The sequence below is a fragment of the Gallus gallus genome, chromosome 34 (assembly GCF_016699485.2).
Source record: "Gallus gallus isolate bGalGal1 chromosome 34, bGalGal1.mat.broiler.GRCg7b, whole genome shotgun sequence".
In the NCBI taxonomy this organism is placed as follows: Eukaryota; Metazoa; Chordata; class Aves; order Galliformes; family Phasianidae; genus Gallus; species Gallus gallus.
In genome coordinates this window covers 467,600-489,391 of record NC_052565.1, presented here as the reverse complement: position 1 = coordinate 489,391, position 21,792 = coordinate 467,600, and the positions used below count along the sequence as shown (strand labels likewise).

General features: G+C 58.5%; 2 protein-coding genes across 6 annotated transcripts; both read left to right on the top strand.

The window, feature by feature from the left end:
- Positions 1 to 2,489: 2,489 nt before the first annotated feature.
- Positions 2,490 to 20,122, top strand: ASIC1 (acid sensing ion channel subunit 1). 5 transcript variants are annotated; one of them, XM_015300234.4, is made up of 12 exons: positions 2,490 to 2,938; positions 3,503 to 3,896; positions 4,703 to 4,898; positions 16,015 to 16,165; positions 16,560 to 16,687; positions 16,866 to 17,016; positions 17,094 to 17,150; positions 17,233 to 17,386; positions 17,462 to 17,553; positions 17,770 to 17,849; positions 17,978 to 18,082; positions 18,225 to 20,122. In XM_015300234.4, the coding sequence occupies exons 2-12, from the start codon at positions 3,532 to 3,534 to the stop codon at positions 18,327 to 18,329; spliced, it is 1,584 nt and encodes a 527-aa protein (XP_015155720.1). In that variant the 5' UTR covers positions 2,490 to 2,938; positions 3,503 to 3,531; the 3' UTR covers positions 18,330 to 20,122.
- On the top strand, positions 18,332 to 20,122 carry LOC107055396 (WAS/WASL-interacting protein family member 3-like). The gene has a single exon (XM_015300255.4). It carries the CDS (start codon positions 18,341 to 18,343, stop codon positions 19,016 to 19,018), a length of 678 nt encoding a protein of 225 aa, XP_015155741.2. The 5' UTR covers positions 18,332 to 18,340; the 3' UTR covers positions 19,019 to 20,122.
- Positions 20,123 to 21,792: the final 1,670 nt, after the last annotated feature.

The window sequence follows — 21,792 nt, the reverse complement described above, 5'->3', positions numbered from 1 at the left end:
TCCCCAAGCTAGGAAGAGTTTGGCCCCAAAATGGGCTCCTGGAAGCGGTTTCATGTGAGCAATCTGTAATACCAGAGCTGATGGAAGCAATTTGCAACCCATTAGCAGAAATGGGCTCTCAGGATATTTCACGTGTCACTCAGCCCAGGTTTTAGGGGGGCTTGGGTTCCCCCATTGCCTCCAGGATTCCTCCCCTCATAGGAGTGGGATGATGAGAAGGGACAGACACCACACAGTGCTGCAAAGCTCCCCCCAAGTGCAAGGCTTGGAGCAATGGCAGAGCATGGAGCAAGCAATGGCACCATCCCAGTGCAGAGCAGTCAACGCCACAGTGCTGCCTCCACTGCCTTGGAGCAAGGTCTTCGTGGCAAGCCACATTTTAAATCAAACTCCCACTTTAAATACATAGAGATTGCAAGGCCGGTCACCCCAAGGGTGTTCCCACCCCAGGAAAGCAAGCAGCAGCATCCAGCTCCTCCAGCTCACATGGTGTTTAATAGACTGCTAGGAATTAAATTGCCTCCCATGGCACAGCTGGGTGGCAGGTGTAGATAAAGAAGCAATTTGCCTGATCCAAGGGAGCAATAGAAGGGAGCAGCCCGGCCCTATGGGGAAGGAGAGCATCGCTTACCCAGCCTTGCCCTGGGAGTGATTTTGCCCTGGGGATGCAATTCCAAGCAGCAGAATGGAAGTTTGTTTCCGTAACAGAGATCTGCATGGTGGAATGGAGACGAGCATTGCTTGGAAGTGGAAAAAAAACCTACGAGGTTGGAGCCAGCCCTGGGCCCCAGCTCACAAGGTGTACTCCAGACACCCTGCTGGAGGCTGCGCTGGGAGGCTCAGCAGTGCAGCACCTTCCCTTGATTACATTTTTCCTGCTAATTAGATCAGTGAGCACGGCTGACGCACAGCCAGCCGAGGGGAGCTCAGCATCCACAAGAGCTGAGCAGCCCCTGCAAAGGATGCAGCCACAGCAGCTTTCCCCCTTCACACCCACTGCGCTCAGCTCCCAGCCCCGACCTTCAAGCCTTCGTGCCTGCTGTCTTGCTGCTACCAATTAACGCCTGGGGCTAATCGTTAACTCCTCTCCAGTCCCACAGCCCTCGGTTGGCCTCGCTGCCTCTCCCAGCAGGAACCAACACAGCCGTCACGTGGCTCTCCCAAAAAATAACACGGAAATGCTCGCGCTCCCCACGCTCCGCTCCTCTCCAAGGATGCAGCTGCATCCTTCCTGGCTGGGGGCCAACGGTGGGGAAGTTTCCTCCCGCTGCTCACCTCCTCCCCACCTCCTGTAGGAAGCGGCTAAGGAACATTTGGGGGCCCCGGCAGCCCCCCAGGAAAGGCAGTTTCCATTTGGAGGTGCAGAGCTGCTTTGCTGGGGTTTCTGGCATGGTGGAAAGCAAAGGTTTGCAAGAGCATCTACGCGTGTGTCTGCTCCAACCTGAAACCCCATCGCTGCCACTGCCGGTGCATTTACTGTCAATAAAACCACTGCAGAGAATGAGCTGTCATCTGGGGGAAAAAAAAAGCAGGGTGTGGGAGAAACAACCCCTTTGTAAAGGTTCTGATCCCTTAGACAAGAAGCGTATCCTTTGCCAGGTTTCCATTGGCAGCCTCAGTGGAGAGGAGGCTGTCAGGAGGAGGCATTGGCCTCATTGCTCACCAACAGGGCAAGCAAGGGGGACACAGGCTCAGTGGGGTGTCCCCGAAACCCATTTCTGTCCCTATAGGGGTAATGTCCCTATAGGGACCCACTGTGAAGCCGCAGATTTCTGCTCCAGCAAGGGAAGGGTGAGGTCCAAGGTTTGGACAAGGTGTTCCAGAGTGGGACCAAATCAAGCGTGTCCATGACATGAGATGTGGGGACAGGGTGCACGTGCCTGACCTCGCTGCACCCTGAACTCCCCACATTCACATGAGGCGCAGGGCAGACAGTGAGGATGCACTGGGAGGGCACCTTTGGTGCCTGCAGCCACCTTCCTGGGCATGGCGGGCAGCTGCTTGCTGCACGCCTGGGGCTGAGTGGGGGCCCCCCAGCTTCATGGTGGGGAGAAAGATAGGAGGGGCTCAGGGATCCTGCAGTGCTGGGAGCACCCTGAGCCCTGCTGTGCTACTATGGGGAGGAGGGGAGCACCCAGCACCCCGCAGGGAAGCACCCAGGGGACAAAGGCACCATTCTGACAGCTTCAGGAACAGCCAAAGGTGCACAGCCAGGAGAGGGGCAGGGACAGGAGCCCTGCAGGGTCAGTTCCCCACTGCAGCGAGCATCGTGCTGGGGTCGTGTCCAAAAGTGAGCGCCACGCTGCTGCCCCAAAGCAGACGGAGCCACCAGGTGGGATCGGCTGCCCGTGGGTGAAAGCCAGAGGGCAGCGGAGGCCGTGGCCAAAGGAGAGTGGGGTCAGGGCGGTGCGGGGGGCGGGGGGGGCGTGGGGAGCTGCAGCCCTGCTGCGAGGCGCTGGGGGATGGGAGCGGCACACGCATGCACACGCACACACACATCCCCACACGCACACGGCAGCAGCACCAACAGCCCCTGCCAGCAGCCTGCAATCGCTGGAGCTCCCGGCTCCTCCGCCTCTCCCTCCTCCTCCTTCTCCTCCTCCTCCTCCTCCTCCTCCTCCTCGCTGCCCACCGGCCTGCGGCACCCCTCGGCGGCCTCCGGCCCCACCAGCGCACAGACAATGACTTCATGCGGATTATGCATCTGAAGAAATCACCAGCTCCCAGATAGCCACAGGGGGAGGCATCCATCCATCCATCCCTCCATCCCTCCATCCATCGCTCCATGTGGTTGGCAGGGCAGCAGCCTCCCGCTCGCCTCCCGCTCCTCTCCTCGCACCCATCGGCCGCCTTCTCTCCGGCAATGGTCGCCTCCGGTCCCCCCGCGCGGCGCTGAGTGAGGCCCCGACGCATCCCCGCTCCCACGCTTGCACCAAAGGTACCGCCGAGGCTATTTTTATTCCCCCCCCCCCTCCTTTTCTTTTCCGGTTCGCCCGCCACTGCCGGGCTCGGTGCCGCTCGCACCCTCCATCCCCGCTCCCGGCTTCGTCTTCCCACCCCGGCAGAGGGAGGTCGGCCCCATCCCCGGCACCCGCGTCGCAGCGGCCCTGACTCCAGGTTTGCATCCTCCCCTCCTTCGTGTCTTTGTCGATGCGTTGGTGCCATTCGGGGGAGGCGGAGGGGATGCGTGCTGCGGGGGTACCGGGGCGGGGGGAGGGGGGGACACAGCACCTCGGTCGTGCTGTGGGATGGGGAGGGCAGTGAGGAGGTGGGAGAGGGGGGGATGCAAGATGCTGCACCCCGATAAAGGCAGAGATAGAATATAGAGGGTGCGGGGGGAGAAAGGGGCACAGCAAAGCGCTGCCCCATGCGAGAGCGCACCCCCAGCAGTGCGGATGGCCGCGCACAGAGGTGCACCCCAGCATTCCCTCGCTGGGACACATCAGGAGGCGGCGACACCCAGGAGGTGGCACCGGGCACCCAGGGGTCCCTTTCCCCACAGAGTGGCCCCCCGGGCTGCCAGCGCGGACCATGATGGACCTGAAGGTGGACGAGGAGGAGGTGGACAGTGGGCAGCCGGTGAGCATCCAGGCCTTCGCCAGCAGCTCCACCCTGCACGGGATCTCACACATCTTCTCCTACGAGCGGCTGTCGCTGAAGCGCGTGGTCTGGGCGCTCTGCTTCATGGGTTCGCTGGCGCTGCTCGCCCTGGTCTGCACCAACCGCATCCAGTACTACTTCCTCTACCCCCACGTCACCAAGCTGGACGAGGTGGCCGCCACCAGGCTCACCTTCCCTGCTGTCACCTTCTGCAACCTCAACGAGTTCCGCTTCAGCCGGGTGACCAAGAACGACCTGTACCACGCCGGGGAACTCCTCGCCCTGCTCAATAACAGGTGGGTGTCCTGAAGTGGCCCCAGGTGACACCTCTCTCCCCAGCTCAGCGTGTCACCACCTGCCCTGCTGCACTGCTGTGCGATGCATCGCCTTCATCTCTGCAAGAGAGCACATCCTGAGGCAGCTCAGCTTTGCAGCTGGGTGCAAGCGTGCACAGCCCTACCTGGAGGGCATCCTTCAGGTCCTGCTCCTGGGCATGGAGTTGTTCCTGGGGGTCCAGAACACCCTGTTCCAGCCCCAGTGCATGGATCCCAGCACACATGGTTCCAGTCCCTGTGCTTGGATCCAGCACATGTGATTCCAGCCTCAGAGCATAGCTCCATGCTGTAAGGCTGGCAGGTGAAGCTCCTGCATGTCACCAGTACACTGTGGCAATCCCTTGGGCTGCGGGACCCCACAGTACCATAGCCAGAGACCCCTCACCCATCCTACCCAGCCCATCCCCATGCCTGTAGCAGCTCTTTGGTACTGCTGAGCCACCCTCATGTTCCTGGGGCCCAGCAGCAGTCTCTGCCTGTGCATATTTAGGTACGTAGGGCATGCACCAGGCTGCCCTGAGCTGGGATCACTGCTGCAGGTCTAACTGTGGAGCGATTGATCTGGGTTTGGTGCTGTCAAAGGGGCTGTGGTGACCCTTCTAGGAAGATGCTGATGACTGAATGCATGGGACACCTCTTTGCCCATCCAAGTTGTGTTGCTGAGAGCCCTAAAGATGCCATGTGCTTTTGCCCTGGGTTGGGGTAGGAACAGCTCGTGTGAAGCCACCACAGCCAGGCCTGAGCCTCTGCCTGCTCTTTCCCCTAAGATACGAGATCCCGGACACACAGACAGCTGATGAGAAGCAGCTGGAAATCCTACAGGACAAGGCAAACTTCCGAAACTTCAAGCCCAAACCTTTCAATATGTTGGAGTTTTACGACCGCGCCGGCCACGACATCCGGGAGATGCTGCTCTCCTGCTTCTTCCGTGGGGAGCAGTGCAGCCCTGAAGACTTCAAAGTGGTGAGTGCCCCCTCAGCCCCCTCCCCAGGCTGTGAATTCCATGCACGGAAGGCGTTGGTCTGCCCACCACCATTCCTCCCTCCTTCTGCATCCCAAAGAAAGGGCAGCAGCATCGCTGAGGGGGTTCCAGGGGATGCTGCTGGGGCTCAGCACTCCAGGTTATGCGGGGTTGTGCGTGCTGGGCTGGGTATTGATGCTGGAAACCACTGCACATGGAGCAATGGATGGAGGGATTGATGGAGGGATAGATGGAGTGATGGAGGGATGGATGGATGGAGAGATGGATGGATGCCTCCCCCTGTGGCTATCTGGGAGCTGGTGATTTCTTCAGATATGTTGGTGGCACAGCAGCAAGAGGCCTGGCAGTGGCCAGCAGGGAGCAGGGGAAGCCCTGTCAGCCCTTGGGGACAGCGGGTCCCAGCGGTGCAGTACAGAGGCTGCATTTCACACTGACGCGTGGCCCCAATGCACAATAACGCCTTTGTGCCCTGCAGCCGCCTCTCCCCATCAGCTGCCTTGTCTGTTTGGCACTGGTGTGGAGCACACAGCTCTGGGGTCCCCATCTCTGTCCCCAGTGTGGCCTTGGGGACGTCCTGCTCACCTCCCATGACAAAGCCACAGCGCGCGCCGAGGCACTGGCTGGGTGTCCCCAGGGCTGCTGCACTCATCCCAGCACTATATGGGGGATTTTAATCTCCAGCACTAAATTCCCTTGGCAGGCTCTTGGGATAGAGAGCTCCTCTGTTGTTTGGTTGTTAAATGGAGGCGAGGAGGCTGGAGCAGGGTCAGGTCCCAGCCCACGTGTGCCACCACCAGCTTTGATGCTTGGTGCTCCCCGGTGTTTTCTGCACCAGAGCATCCCCAGGGACCCTCCTGCTGCGTCCTTATATCCGCCGTTGGGATCCAAGCACCCTCCTTCCCCCTCTGCTCTAAGCGGGAGAAGCAAAATAGACGTGCAGCTGGTTTATTATTACTGCCTGGATTATTCCTTGCAAGCAGGTTTGGATGATTTAATGGATTTGATTAGAAAAAGCTGGCTCAGTGCTGTATTTATGTTGCTCGTTGGATTCCCCTTGCAGCCGTGTGCTGGCGGAGCTGTGCGTGCTGGGGATGGGGATGGTGTTGTTTGGGAAACCTTGGCCCTGTCCCCTCATGGGTTTGGTGGCAGCTTTTGGTTTGAGCCAAAGGTTCATTCCTTCCTCTGCACCACTCCCTCCTGCGTCCGTCCGTGCTGAGCTCCTCTGTGCTGCTCTGGGTCCAATGGCACCAACAGAGACCAATGGGTGCCAGGGCAGCAGTGGGACCATCCCTGAGCAATGCTCTGCATCCCTGCACTACGTTCTACATCCCCATGTGATGCCCCATTGTCTCCATGTAATGTTCCATTGCCCGTGTGATGCTCCATGTCTTTATGCAATGCTCCACATCCCTATGTGTTGCTCCATCACCCCTATGCAATGTTCTATGTCCCTGTGTGATGCTCCATGTGCCCGTATAATGTTCTATCACCTCTGTGCAATGCTTTATGTCCCCAAGCAATGATCCATGTCCCTGTGTGATGCTCCACGTTTCTGTGTGATGCACCACATTCCCCAGCCAGTATTGCCCCACTGCTGGTCCCACTGCCCTGTGCTCCCCTCTATGTCCTGGGCCCCCTAACACAGTCCAGGCAGGAGGGGTGCCTGGGCAGACAGAGACAGCACTGCCCCCTCCTCTGACTGATACAGAGGAGATGCTGTATCCAGGAGCACTGTTGGGAGGATCTTAGGGCTGCCCAGACCCCATGGACTGGAAGGAAGCTGTCTGTACAGGTGGGGATGGAGATTGGTCCCCTCTGTCTCCATCACCTTTGCAACCATCTAACTTCAGTCCTGTTCAGAGCACCAAAGCCTTTAAAGAGACCTGGGGATGCAGCATGGAGGCACCAATCCCTCCCCTGGCTCTTCACAGCCTCTCCAGGTCCAGGTGGATGCCTGGAGTCCATGAAGCTCCCCCCCTCCACAGCATTCTGTGGTGCTCCACAGCCTGGTCCCCAAGGGCTCCTTTATGGGAACAGGGGACTCACCCTCCCCACTGCCTCCGTTCTGGGGCTGTGCTCATTAGCAGCAGAAATCAACGTTTCTCACCTGCTGCCTCGTAGTGTATAAGTTGGAACTCCCCTGCGTGGCCCCGCTGGATCCCTGCTTGCATTTCCACTCCCTTCCCACACCACAGCCCTGGGAACCCCACTCATACCCCACGGATCTGCTCCTCACCCAGCAAGAGAAAGGCCCAGGGGTCCCATCTCTAAGCAGGGCTCCAAACCCCATTCATTTTCTTTGCATCTCAGGGAAAAGGAGGAGAAACATCCTCTTCACCCTGGGACTTGGGGTGGGAAGTGGGGCTGTCCCATGCAAACCACCCTTAAAGCTGGGGGCAATGCCGTGTGCTTGGCTCTGCAAAGCCCCTTTTGGGCACAGTGCTGCTGAGATGATGCTGCCGTGCCCGTTGTGATGCGTTTGCAGTTTCCCTTCTCACATCCCTGCAGCCCATCCTGAGGGAGAGCCACATCCGTGTGTCCTCATCCCCGTTGTGCTTTGGGGCTCGGCAGCCTCCAGGCAGCACACGGGGGCATCGCGGATCACTGCAGAGGGTTGAGACCTCTGGACCGCTCCCATTAGGCTCCGGGGCTGAGCTGGCACTGGGGAGAATTGAGTCTGACACGGGGATCATGGCACTGCCTCGTGTGTCCTCTGCCCTGGAAGAGATGAGCTCAGGGAGGATGAGAAGGGAGGGAGCAGGAAGGCTCTGGAGCGAACCCATCCTCTTCTTCCTCCCGTCTCCGGAGCTGCTGTAAGGGAGAAAGGATCAGGAACACCTCGCTGTCCCTCCAGCCCCTCTGAGCCCCCCGGCACCCACTGATGGACACCAGCATCGGGAACCCACAGCCCTGCAGTGAGCACAGCGTCCCCACAGCAAAGTGCCCACGGACAACCACGGAGTGTGGAGCATCTCTGACACAGCTCAGAGCGCAGCACCGCTCAGACCCCGCAGCTGCACGGAGCTCCTAAACAAAACCCACACAGCCCCATTCACACTCTGCAAAACCAACCTGGGGACCTCCCGGATGAGCCCTGCGGAGCGCCGCGTTTACAAACGGTGTAGAACACTCGAGCGACGCATATAAATCGCTCCTAAAAGCAGGCTCCTAAATAACTCAGCAGAGCTTGAAACCGTTCGCGTGTCGCAGCGATCTCCACGCCGTGTTGCACCTCCGGCGGTTGCCCCCGGGGTCTCCCCGGCAGCACCGCCAGTCCCGGCTCCCCCCCCGCGCTGCGCTGTCGGGCTGTGGTTCCGTTGACCCCGGAGCTCGCAGCGTTTTCCGAGCGAACGGAGCGCACCGCGTGGGATCCGACCGCGCCGCGCGGGGTAATCGGAGGTGACGGAGCAGAGGAACGGCCGCGGGTGGGTCGGGAACACCCCGGCTCTGCCCGCCCCGAGGATTTCCGCACGTTGGTGTTTTTGCTCAAAGCAAAGCAGCCCTGAGCCGTGCAGCCCTCGGGCACGGAGCGGAGGCACCGGGAGCTCTGCTTCGCGTCTCCTTGGCTTTGCTGGAGCTTTTCCAGCAACGGGTGCCCTCAGGGCGTGGAGTTTGGGATCCTTCAGCCGTGCTCGGCTCTGCTCACCCCGCGTGCCGTTTGCTCGAAGCCTGTTGCATTTCACCTGCTTTGCACAGCACGACCGTTCCTATTCCTGCGTGGGAGCGATGCCACTGAACGCAGTGGGATTTTGGCTGAGCCAAAAGCAGCAGAGGAGCGTCGGGAGCACCAACACTGGGCACAGCACAGCGGGGGCTGATACGTGTCTGCACTCTGCAGCCGCTTCACCAGCAGCTCTGCCACGAAGCAGCTGCATCATTTAGCACCTGAAACCTGAGGGCATGGAGCAGCACCGCTCCCAGCAGGAGGTGGGGAGGCAGAGAGGAGGACACGCAGCAGCAGCACAGGGCACTGAGTCCCCAGCCTGGCCATGCAGCCCACCCCAACAGCACGCCCGGAGCTGCTGCATATGTGCGTGCACTGTGCAAGTGTGGGAACTATGCACACCCAGAGGTGTCGTGCTCAGCCAAAGCATTTTGCTCACCCCAATGCATTGTGAACTCTCAAAGTACTTTTGCTCACCTGGAGATGTCACATTCACCCAACGCACTTTGTGTATCCCAGTGCACTTTGTACACACAGCATTCTTTGCACACCCAGAGGTGTGGTGCACACTCCAAGCACTTTGCACACACAGAGGTGTTCATACACCTAAAGCACTTTGCACACCCACAGATGTCTTGCACAGCCACTGAGGCATGCACAACTGCACACTCAAAGGTGTCATGCACACCCAAAGCACTTTGCACACCCCAACGCACCATGCACACCCAGAGGTGCCATGCATGCCCCAAGAGCTTTGCACACCCAAAAGCACATTGCACACCCAGAGATGTTGTGCCAAGAGCTCACAGCACCTCAGATGCACGCTGGGGCCCTGCAGGGCTGTTACTGTTCCTCTTGAGATGCCTTTGCACACAAAACCATTAACAAATTAATTATTAATTATTATTAATAAGGTTAAATGGTATCTTCAGCTGCTGAAGGAGATGGGGAGGCTCTCAGGCGCTGCGCAGATGGAGGAGGGGAGTCCACAACCACAGAGCTTTGGGCACAGCCCCATGGCCACTGGCTCCAGGGGAAGCTGCAGGCTGGGAACGCAGCACCAAAACACCACCAGGAAATGGGAATTCATGCAAATGACTTTCATCTCCTTCATCTCCTTTCCGTCTCAATCGGAGGCCCCATTGGAGCAGCAGCACTGGCACACGGCGTGTTGGGCAACCGCAGCAACGTGAAAGAACGCACACAAGGAATTGGTGCCATCCTCCCCTCTGTCCCCCATTGCTAAGCTGGGATGAGCCGTGGCAGAGGGGCACACTGAGCCGTGCAGAGCACTCCGTAGGGAGAGCTGAGAAATGAACCATCCCACAGCCCTTCACCTCAGGTTTAATTTCTCTGCCTTTTTAGAGCCGCTGTTGTTTTACCATCTGCACAGAGTTTGGTCTGAGCCCTCCGAGCAGCACTGCAACTCCTGAAACAGCCGTGACTCGAGATGCTCCTCACCATCTCAGGCTCCCATTTCTGTGTATATACTGGCCTTCACAACTGGATGTTATAATTCTTGGGTTTAAATTACCATTATTATTCCCAAACCGTTTTTTTTCTTCCCTTCTGCATCCAGGCAGTCTCCCTAAGGACCAAACCAGGCCAGGGTCCCCCATCCCTTTGTTTTCTGGGGGTTTCAAACCCCTTCTTGCAGCACCTGGAGCAGCTGCAGAGCTGGGCCACGCGAGCACCTTGCTTGGATTAGATTAGATGTGAAAACCATGCAGTACACAGCAAAGGAACCGGATGGGAATACAATTCCCCCCCCTCCCCCTTCACCAATAAAACCATCGGTTCAAATTTGTTTGCACCGAGCATCGGAGCAATCATGAAGGATGTCGGAAAGCAATCGCAACTTACAGGCAATTTGCAAGCAGCAGGAGCTACGGGGAGGCTGTTGGAGAAGTGTCTGCGTGGAGCAAGGCTGGAATTCACAGCACCCCCTGCACCGCAGCACCGACCCCTGCAATGCAAAACCAATGTTGCACGTGGGGGAAAAGTCATGCAGAAATCTCTCAGTATTACAGACGTTTTTGGGTATAGGGGGGGAAATTGGTGCTCAGCACTTTGGGTACGTGGGCACAATGGCAGTGGGTGCATGGAGGAGCGCAGCTATAGGGGTTTGCTCACAGACCCCCCCCCAGCAGTGGGGCTGCAGAGCCCTGCAGTGCTGCCAGCACCTGCACCAGGCTGGGAAGCACCGAGACGAGGAGGTTTTGAAAGATTAATGGAGTTTAAATGGGAACGCTCGGAGAGGAGATAAGGCTCGTCTGATAGGAAATCACACGGAACAGCCAGGGAGGCCCCGGGTCCGTAATGAAGTCCACTTAGCGCGTTACTCACCATAATGTGCTTTTTATTAAAGTCCTGCGCTGTGGATGTGGGTCTGCAGCCAGCAGCCCCAGGCAGCGTAGCATGGGGCCATTGGGACAGAGTGCCATCCCCACAGAGGCCTTTTGTCCCCATCCTTTGTCCCCTGAGCCGGGAGCAGCGATCCCACATCACCCAACGCCTCCATTCCCCACAGCTGCACCCGTGGGGACAAAGTGGGGGAAAATACAGCGGTGGGGAATCGTACAGATGGACAAAAAAAACTCTTTCTTTCTTTATTTTTAAATCACCGGTTCTTTCTGCATTAGAATGTGACATGCTAATCCACTGTGAAGCGTCTAATCTGGGGGATAAAGGGGCGGATAACACCAGTACGCCCAGCTTGGCCGGTGGAGCGAGCGGAGGCAAGGTGGTAGCATCTGATAAAGGCGGTGGGATTAGTGCCGCAGGATCCCCGCATCCCACCCCACTCCTCCGCCTCTGAGCGATGGAGATTTCCCCATCTCCGCCTCGTGGTGGGGCAGAGCCCCTCCGGGCACCGGGGCGCGTTGCAAAGCCGCGTTTCTCCTCCTTGCTGCACAATGCGAGCGCAGAGCAGCCCCTCTGCCCCATCGCATATCCCCTCCCTTCCCCAGCAGCTCCCGGCTGCTGCGGGGTTGCAGTGCGTCCCATCGCACCCCGGCGCCTGGATACGGAACCAGGCGAACCCGCGGCACCTCCTGGGGCCGGGCTGCGGTTTGCATGCCTGGGATAACAGAGCTCACAATGTTGTTTTCCTCCTCGCCTCCTCGGGGATTGGTTTATCTCTATGAATAACTCCATCCCGGCTTTGATCTCCTCTGCCATTAAAGCGTGACAGGCTGTGAAATGCGCTGCTGCCGCTGCCGTCAAATCCCCCACCCGCCTCCCTCCCTCCCCGCCGCCTCCGTGCTCCGCTGCTCCGGGGAACCTCGGTGCCCCCGGCCCGTGCCGGAGCTGCGGGATCGGACAGCGGGCAGACACCGCGATGGAGCAGGGAAACACCGCTCTGCTGCCGCGGTCCCGCTGCTGCGGGGGACACAACGGCACCCAGCATCCCCCTTCCCCAGGTCAGGGCACAGCGGCGGCATCCCAGCGCATGCCGCCACGGGGGCTGATGTCACCGTTAATTATAGCATCCCCCATCCTTCTCCCCCGCAAAAGCGTTACCTGAAAGAGGGTAAAAATAACTCCCGTTGAGGGAGGAGCTGAAGAGAGCCCAAGGGCTCCTCCAACATCTACAAAGCTCACAGAAACTGGGACGGTGACCCCTTGTCCCCAGCATGGGGACACGGCCGTAGATTCAGGGTCAGGACGGGCTCCTCTGAGTTCTGCTATGCTCCTGGCTGTGACCACCCCGGTCACCCTCATCCCAAAGCAGCATTTGTCCTCCCCAGGAACAACCCCGGTGCTCCCCACAGGTTTCTGCCAAATGAGACAATGATGGAGTGCTTTCATTACAGCACCTCCCTCACCCTACTGCAATTGCTCCTGAAAAGCACATTGAACCCCCCCCCCCCCCCAGAACCATTACATTGCATTAACAACTTGCTCACACCAGAACCAGGAAACAGAAGAAATCTCACCCTGACCTCAGCCAGCTCACACCTGCTCATCCTCCAGGGCTGGTTCCTGTACCACCTCCCAAGCCCCTGCCTCCCAAAACTGAGCAACCCAATGCCTCCAAGCCTTCTCCCAGCTGATGCCTTTTAAAGCCTGGCCCTGCCCGTGGTGCAGCTGTAGCTCATCTCCATCCAAATACCAAGGGGCTGTGACCTGGTCCCCATGGTTTGCTGGCTCCCAGCTCCCCAATCCCGGCGCTGTTCCCAGGATTTTTCCAGCTGAGGCTCTCCAGGTTGCTCCCCAAAGGCACAACCTTGCTTTCAGCCCTATGAAATTTCATCCTGTGGCTATGACACTTGTCCCCAAGGTCACCCACGCTTGCTTGCTTTCCCTGGCTTTGCAGCTGGTTCCTCTGCTTTGTCCCCTTTACACAAAGGACCCTTTGGGGGAATATTGAGTGCGGGGATCCCCAGGGTGGACCCTCAGGGAATGCCACGCTGTCCCACCATTGTCCCATTGGCATTTGTCCTCCTGGCTGAGCCCTGCTGGCAGTCCCCTGTGCATGCCCCACGCAGTTCACAGCATCTCTTGCTCTGGCAGAGCTGAAAACTTCACACAGGGATCAGAGCTGTTTTTCGGTGGTTTCCTGATTGCATTTGTTCACCTGCTTTGGGGATACCCGTGTCCATGAGCTGGGGTATGCACAGGGGCCAGGAGCCGTTTGGAGAAGGATGTGTAGCTGATGCAGGGGCTGGGGTGTGTTCGTTGCACCCATGTGTCAGCCAAACCCCCTGCCCAGCTCCTGTGCATTGAATTGGTGCCGCATGCAGAAGCTCCCCTTCCCCTCGGGCTGCTGATGGCGGCTGCGGTGCTGGGATGGGGCTGGAGATTGCTCTGTGGTCACATTGGATGCTTTTACGAAGTGCTGAGTGCAGGAAAAAAGCAAACCGCAAGAAGGGGCCGTGCTGCCGCAGGGCTGCAGGGAGTGAGGGGTGATGCCTCTGCTCCTGGATTCACCAGCTCCAGCCCCGTGCCATCTCAGGGCTGCCTCTCCGGAACCCCAAATCTCATCCTGCTCACCTCAACGCCGACCCTGGGGGCTCCCTGTGCCCCACATGGAGCAGAGCATGGGGCGATGCACTGCGTGGCTCTCCAGGAGGAGGCGTCGCCCAAAACATGACAATGCTCAAATCCTGCAAAAAGCAGCATAGGCTTGGAAGACACCCAACCTCAGGCATCACCTATGCTCACATTGCTGTCCAACTGTGTGGGGAGATGAGCCCATGGGGACGGGTGCGACCAGGATGAGCAGCACGGAGCACTCGGGGACACCACAGCATCCTCACTGGCACCACCCAGATGGACGTGACGGCAGGATGGTGACACAGAGCTTTGGGCAATCTCTGGCTGCCACGGTGAAGAGCTTGGAGACCCCGGTGAGCCGAGCAGATGGAGGCTGAGGAAACAGCCTGGCACGCGGCGGGACAGCATGGATGGAACTGCTGATCGGGCTGCCGGGGATGGAGGATGCAGCATACCAGGTGCCTGCACACACAACATCCATGTAAACCCATCCATGCACACCCATCTGTGCACACCCGTCCATGCACAGCTGTGCACCCCGGATCTGGCAGCCCTTCAGCTCCCAACACAGCAGCGCATCCCGGAGCCAGCAACGTCTTCGCTCCGTCCTGCCAGCCGCAGCCGGGCTGCTCCCACGGGAGCCTGCAGAACCGCCCCTCGCTCCTCCCCAGCCCTCTGCTCCTGATATCCCCTCCTCTCCAACCCCCCCTGAGCAGCCCTCTGCTCTTCTTCTGCTCCTCTCCCCTCGCTCCGGCATCGCTGCACACCTCTCACTCCTTTTCCCTTCTCTTTCTCCGCTCCCAACTTTTCCCCTTCCTCCATCCCAGCCCCTCTCACCCACTCTATGAGGCACTGATTCACCACTGGAGATCCCCAACCTGCAACAGGACCAGGACCCCCACCCCACAGCTGGGACTCCCACTCTGCACAATGCCCCTCCAGATATTCTGCACCATCTCCTTCTCCAACGAGGAAGCACCAAGAGATGCCACAGCAGCTGGGAGAGGAGAGAATGGAGCCGATGAGTTCCTGTATGGGCAGGAGGAGGAAGAAGAGGAGGAGGAGGACGCAGGGGCAGCCACGGACTTCGTGGCCTTTGCCAGCAGCTGCACACTGCACGGGCTGAGCCACATCTTCGTGGAGGGCAGCCTGGGTGCCCGGCAGGCTCTCTGGGCGGTGGCTTTCCTCCTCTCCCTCTCCGTCTTCCTCTACCAGGTGGCCGACCGCATTGTGTACTACCTGGAGTACCACCACGTCACACTGCTCAGTGAGGAGGACAGCCCCGAGATGACTTTCCCCGCCGTCACCTTCTGCAACATCAACCGGGTGAGGGTCTCACAGCTCAGCCACGAGGACCTGCTCTACCTCGCGCCCCTGGTTGACTACGAGCCTGGGATGGAGCTGGGCTTTGTCCCAGCCCAGTTCAGTTCTTGGGATGAGGATGAGCCCCTAAATTTGCACGGGTTTTTTAACCGCACTTGCCACCAGCTGGAGGACATGCTGCTGAGCTGCAGCTACCAGGGCGAGCAGTGTGGCCCCGGCGACTTCGTGGCGGTGAGTAGCCCCATCCTGCTGCCCTGGGGACCGGATGGTGGCACAGTTCTTTTGCCTGGCACCGTCATCTCCTGGCTCCTGTCACCCCTAACCTGCCCCACAACCGCACCTTCTCCTCTCCCCTTTCCACTACCTGGGACTGCTCAGTGTGATGAGTACCGCGTTCGCAGCTTGGGATGGGGAAAAGCAAAGCCCTGGGTATAGAGCAGGCTCCTGGAGGATTCCTGCTGCCTGTCTCCTGGCCCCATAAGGAGAGGAAAGGGACGAGGGAGCAGCTCCCACCAGCATCGTGTTGGATCAGCCACAATGGGTGATGCTGTCCATGCTTGGGGACAGGCACCCAGGCATCCTGCTGGTGTTGGTGTGGGTGAGACACCTCCATCCTTGTATGCCCACCACATCTCAGGGTCTGGGCTTGGCACTGTGCAGCCTGCAGCCTGCTGGCCCCAAACGCTCCCTTTGCTGGTGGTAGCTCAGCAGCATGGAGCTGTGCTGGCAGCTGGAGGTGAGAGCTGGAACGGGTCAGAGGTTGAGGATCCTGTCCAGCCCCCATCTGTGGGATTGGAGGCGATGGGGCAGATACTGGTGAGGGCACAGGGCTGAGTGCCGCCGTCCTGGGGCTGCAGGGTCACGGTGCTGCAAACCCACAAAGCATCTCCACTGACCTGCACCCATCGCCTTGGCGGGGATCTCATCCTTCTACCAGGGAAAAGGCAGCTCCGATGCTAAGAGACCCCATGGGGCAGGAGCCTGGGTCAGGCTGTCCTCCAGGCTGGGCATGGCCACATTCTGGGGCTGGTGTTGGCTCCATTCCGCAGTGCCAGTGGCAGTTTGGGGCCAGCAGAGGGGCCCCAGCCTCAGCCTTGTGTCCTATCCCACAGGTGTTCACACGCTATGGGAAGTGCTACACGTTCAACGCAGGGCAGGATGGCAAACCCCGGCTCATCACCATGAAAGGGGGCACTGGAAATGGCCTGGAGATCATGCTGGACATCCAGCAGGACGAGTACCTCCCAGTGTGGGGGGAAACAGGTAACCCAGCAGCTCCTGGGCTGCTTCCCAGCAGCCTCCCAGCTCCACACTCCACAGCACCACGTCCCCAAGGCTCCTTCCTTCTGTTTCTCACCACTTCAGGTCTTTTGCTTTCCTTTTTCCTCCTTGCCTATGCTATTTGCCATGGCAACTCCCTGTCGCTTTAGACAAGCAGCCATCACTTGTTTATAAATAGAGCCAGGCACTTTCTACACTGCTCTTCCCAAGCTCTGGACCACAGGACTGGAGGGGACAAGGACACGGGGTGGATGGATGGATGGATGCATGGACATGTGAAGGAGTGAATTTCACCAAAGGGAAGGGTGGGAGACAGGAGGAGTTTTCTTCCTTCTTGCAGCAGGGCTCAGCTCCTCTCTGCTCCTCTCTGCTGCAGATGAGACCTCATTTGAAGCCGGGATCAAGGTGCAGATCCACAGCCAGGATGAGCCTCCACTCATCGACCAGCTGGGCTTCGGTGTGGCACCCGGCTTCCAGACCTTCGTGTCCTGCCAGGAGCAGCGGGTAGGGGCTGGGGGCCCTGCTCAATCCCTCCCACCCCCTGGAGTGCTGAGCCCCCTCCCTGCATCCCTGTTTCCTGCCCCAGTGTGGGACGGAAATGGCACACAAGGCTCCATCCCCTCACCACACTGTGGGCTGCAGGGATGTGTGCTTCTCTCCTTATCCCTGGCTTCCCTCTCAGCTCATCTACCTGCCACCTCCCTGGGGCGACTGTAAGGCCACAACGGGTGACTCGGAGTTCTACGACACTTACAGCATCACTGCCTGCCGCATCGACTGCGAGACCCGCTACCTGGTGGAGAACTGCAACTGCCGCATGGTGCACATGCCAGGTGAGCTATGCATCGCTGTGTCCCACCCCAAACCCAGTGGAAACAGTCCTATGGGAAACCTGTTCTGTCTCCTGCAGGCGATGCCCCTTATTGCACCCCAGAGCAGTACAAGGAGTGCGCAGATCCGGCCTTAGGTGAGGCTGCTCGGTCCCACGGGGCTGAACCGACGGCGTCGGGGTTTCCCAGATCCCCATCTAAATCTCTCTTCCTGCCCAGATTTCCTGGTGGAGAAGGACAATGAGTACTGTGTCTGTGAGATGCCCTGCAACGTCACCCGCTATGGCAAAGAGCTCTCCATGGTGAAGATCCCCAGCAAAGCCTCCGCCAAGTACCTGGCCAAGAAGTACAACAAGTCGGAGCAGTACATCGGGTAACGCACCACAGGTATGGGGCAGCAGTGCTCCTCTCCACCACCACGACCTGACGCCGCTTTCTGCCCACGCAGGGAGAACATCCTGGTGCTGGACATCTTCTTTGAAGCCCTGAACTATGAGACAATCGAGCAGAAGAAGGCGTATGAGGTGGCTGGATTGCTGGGTGAGCACTGTGGGCTGGTGGCTGTGCCGAGGGCTCTGGTTGGCACCCTTCAGTGTGGCCCTGTGTGCTGTCACCCCAATCCTGGGGCACCAGGGTGTGCACACAGCGTGGGTTCAGAGCAGAGCACCCCCCAGGATCACAGCAGTGACAAGTTCTGCCCTTTCTCTGCTCTATCTGCCAGCAGTGCCCTGCTGACAGCTTTCCTCTCCCCCCCAGGTGACATCGGAGGACAGATGGGGCTGTTTATCGGGGCCAGCATCCTCACTGTGCTGGAGCTCTTTGACTACGCCTATGAGGTAAGCCCCAAAATGCTGTGCCCCATTCCTGTGGGGTCAGCACAGCCCCCTTGGCACCGTGTCCCTCCACCTGCTGGGGGAGCCCCCTTGGTGGGGTCCATCCTGGAGCTGAGAGCCATCTCCTGCAGGTGATCAAGCACCGGCTGTGCCGGCGGGGCAAATGCCGCAAGAACCACAAGAGGAACAACACGGACAAGGGCGTCGCGCTGAGCATGGATGATGTGAAACGCCACGTGAGTGCTGGGCAGGGGGTCTTGTTGGGGGGCACCGTCACCGTCTGGGGGAGAAGTGGCAGCAGGCATTGGTGCTGCGGGGAGACAGGGCTCGGTTCTGGGTGAAACCTGTGACCGCAGCATCCCATCTCTGCCCCCGCAGAACCCCTGTGAGAGCCTACGGGGTCACCCGGCTGGCATGACGTACGCAGCGAACATCCTACCTCACCACCCGGCCCGGGGCACCTTTGAGGACTTCACCTGCTAACCGACGTCTGGATGTACAACAACCCGAGCTACCAAAGCCCTCCGGAGAGCTGCCCTTCTCCCAGAGGAGAGACACAGCCAGGGGACCTCGCTCGAAGCCACGGCAGGACGCGGACAAGAGCGGCGGCCTCAGATTTCGGGGCAGGCGGCCGGGCCGGGCCGTGCTGGCTCAGAGACTCGAGGAGGCTGCAGCCCAGCCGCGGAGCCACGCACAGCGGGCCGGGGCGCGGGCCTGCCCCGTCTCCTCCCCCTCGGCTCCCCTCGGCCTTTTTAACTAGAAACCCAGAAGCCAAGAAGAAGCAGCCTTCGGGCCGCAGAGTCTCCATCCACAGCCCTGTTCGTCTGTCCGTCCGTCCATCCATCGTCTCCATGCTCATTCTACCCCCCAGGCCTCAGCCTGCGCCTGTCCCCGTGCCCGGCATCATCTCAGAGCCCCGTGGCCCCGGCAGAGCCCCCTGGGCCCTCCCTCACCACGACGGCCCTGCCTGGGCACCCACAGCCGCTCCATGTGCACAGAACGGAGCAGCTCCACCTCTCCAAAATGTCTTCCTCGGCCTCTGCCCCGGGGATGGCAACGTTGGGCCGCTGGGGGAGCAGCGTGGAGGGCTGCAGACTGGGGGACCGCTGAGGGCCTGTGGCCTGGTCATGGTGTGGGGCCCTGTGATGGTGTGGGGCTCCGTCACAGTGTGAGGCCCCATCATGGTGTAGGGCCTTCTCATGGTGTGGGACCCCGTCATGATGTGAGGCCCTGTCACAGTGTGGGGCCTCATTGCCCTGTCACAGCGTGGCCTCCCTACCCCAAAACCCCAGGAAATCTGGGGTTCCCCCCATGCAGCCCCCAAAACAGTCATCCTGGGGGAGAAAAGCATAAGGAAAGCATATGGGCAGCCATAGGAGCCCCAACATCAATAAGGGGACAGGTTTAAGGGACCCAATGGCACACGGTCCATGGGGCCACAGGCTCCCACCGCACCAAACCCCCAACAGCGGCCACCCCTGGGGGCCACGAGCCCTGGGCACCATCGAAGCTCACGGCCCGGGCCCCCCACCTCTCCCCATCGCTGCCCCCTCCCAGCAGTGGGGCCATTGGCCACCCCCAGCCCCCCACACCAAGCAAGAGCCTTCCTGGGGCTGAAGTGCTTCTTCTCTTTAAGAGCTTTTGCAATAAGTCTTTTTAGTAGTTATTATTTCTAGACTCTTCTTCCTTTTTCTTTTTCTTTCCCCATTATTATCCTCATTATTATTGTTTGCTTCCTGACCAAAATTAGGAACCGGGGGTCAGCCCTTTGTTACCCAGCAATCACCCAAAGACAAAAGGTCGGCCGCATCCATAAATTTTCTTATGGATTTTTCCTAACGTTTCACTGCATTTCATGTATTTATTTTCTTCCTTTTTCACCCGTTAAAGCTTTTAAAGATGGGGCTGGGATCTGACCTTAAGGCTCGCCTGTTGGAACATACAACTTTTGGTTTGTTTCTATTATGCCATCTGCATTTTATATTTCTTATATATAATATATATGACTATATATATATGTGTACATATATATATATATCTCTATACATGCATCATATCAGTGTAGATATCCATTCCGTAGCATTTAGGCCTTGTTCTTGTGCCATTTTTTTTTCTGTTACAGATCTCTGAATGCCTTCAAGTGTATAAAGTGTTGAATTCTCTCTGGTATCTGTACTATGTACACACATTTTCATAGGAAGCACAATAAGATGACAGATGCATTGTACATCAATACCTGCTACTCTTAACGACGATATAAAGAATGATAAAATTGATGAGCACCGAGCCTGTCTGTGCTGCGGGAAATGCTCCGGTACCTCAGTGAGCCCCGGTACCCAGGTGGGCTCCAGGCCCACATCCCTGGTCCTGTTCCACTATCAGCACACCCTAGAGATGCTTTGGGGCTGGAGGATGGGAATCGACTTCTGCTCCCAAGCAGAGGGTAGAGGATTCACATCTGTGCAGCTGCTGATCTGCAACATTTCCAACACTCCTGTTTTGGGACAGACCCCTGAGGTCAGCAGCAAGGAGTCACCGGCTCAAATTCTGCCTGGTTTTAATTTAACCAAGTTAGTAGCAGCTGTAGTACAAGCCATCTGTAACCAGTTTCTGTCCTTAAGATTTCTAGCTGCAAAGAACAAAAGTAGCGTGCCAGATCCAGCACTGGGCATCCGAAAAAGCCCTAGGGACCCCATGGAGATTGAATAATAGCGAATGGGCAGTGGGCAGGGAATGCTGAAATGCCAAACTTGCTCCTGGAAATAGCAGATGGGTGGTGTGCATTCGAACTAGAAGAGACTTGCTGCTATTCCAGTCCTCCTCTGCCAGAGCTGGTGCTGCAAAGGCCACAGGGTGGGCTTTGAATAGGAACAGGATGATATAGCTAAGCCCAGAAGGGAGTTAATGAACCTAAATTAATTGCAGCCAGACACTGTGAAGCCAGAGCAGCTCACTATGCTTGCTACCTCTGCAGTGGCACTCAGCAGCCCCTGCTGCAGGGGCAGGCAGCAGCCCTGGCCCCTCTGCCTCTTCCCCAGCTGCCCAACAGCGTGCTGGCTTCCACCCACCACAACCTCACACTGCATCCTCAGCCTCTGCCTGAGGTCTTTGCTGCTGCTGGAAGAACTTTGTGAGCCACAGCCTGGAAGAGCCTCGCAGAGGGGTGCAGGAGCCACAAAAGCAGCACAGCCAGAGCAATTGCCATCCCTGGAGCCAGCAAGAGGTGAGGGATGGGTGCACGGCCAGAAGCCAGACAGGACCCAACATGAGCAGTGAACAAGTTGCACATTTTCTGACTCCAGGCTCCAATGTGCACACCGTCCATGCACCACCAGAGCAGGAACGAGGATCCGAGCATTGCTCAGGATTACAGGGATGGGCTGCAAACAGCTGGTGGGCTGCAAGGTGTGTGATGCATGCAGAGTGTGCATCCAAGGCTGTTGGTGCACACTGCGCACAAGACAAGGAGTTAATTACACTCCCCAGGAAGCATCACTGACAATGCACGCGAGGACAAGGTGCTGCACGCCTCAGCCTGAGGTTGCTGGGAAGCACCTGCTTGCACACCGCTGATTGTGTGGCTGCTGAAACCCTACAGAGCGAGGATTAATCACGCACCATGCAGATAGCGGCGGCACAGATAGCATCACCTCCTCTCCTCCACAGCAATAACTCCTGGTTACCACTTGCTCTCTGCTAACGCTGCCAGCAGAAACAGGCACTGGGCTATAATTACACAGCCCTGGATGCTGCTCGGCTGCCTGGAGCCAGAGCCACGCAGGCTGGGGAAGGTTTCAGCAGAGCTGCCTCATGCCAGCAGGTGCAGGAAACGAAGGTGCACGGGTAGCATTTCACTGAGCAGTGAACCAAGCAAACCCTCAGGCAGAGGGAAGGAGAAAGGACAAGTGTAAGGAGACACTGGGGTTATTTCCCCCCCCTGCTTCTT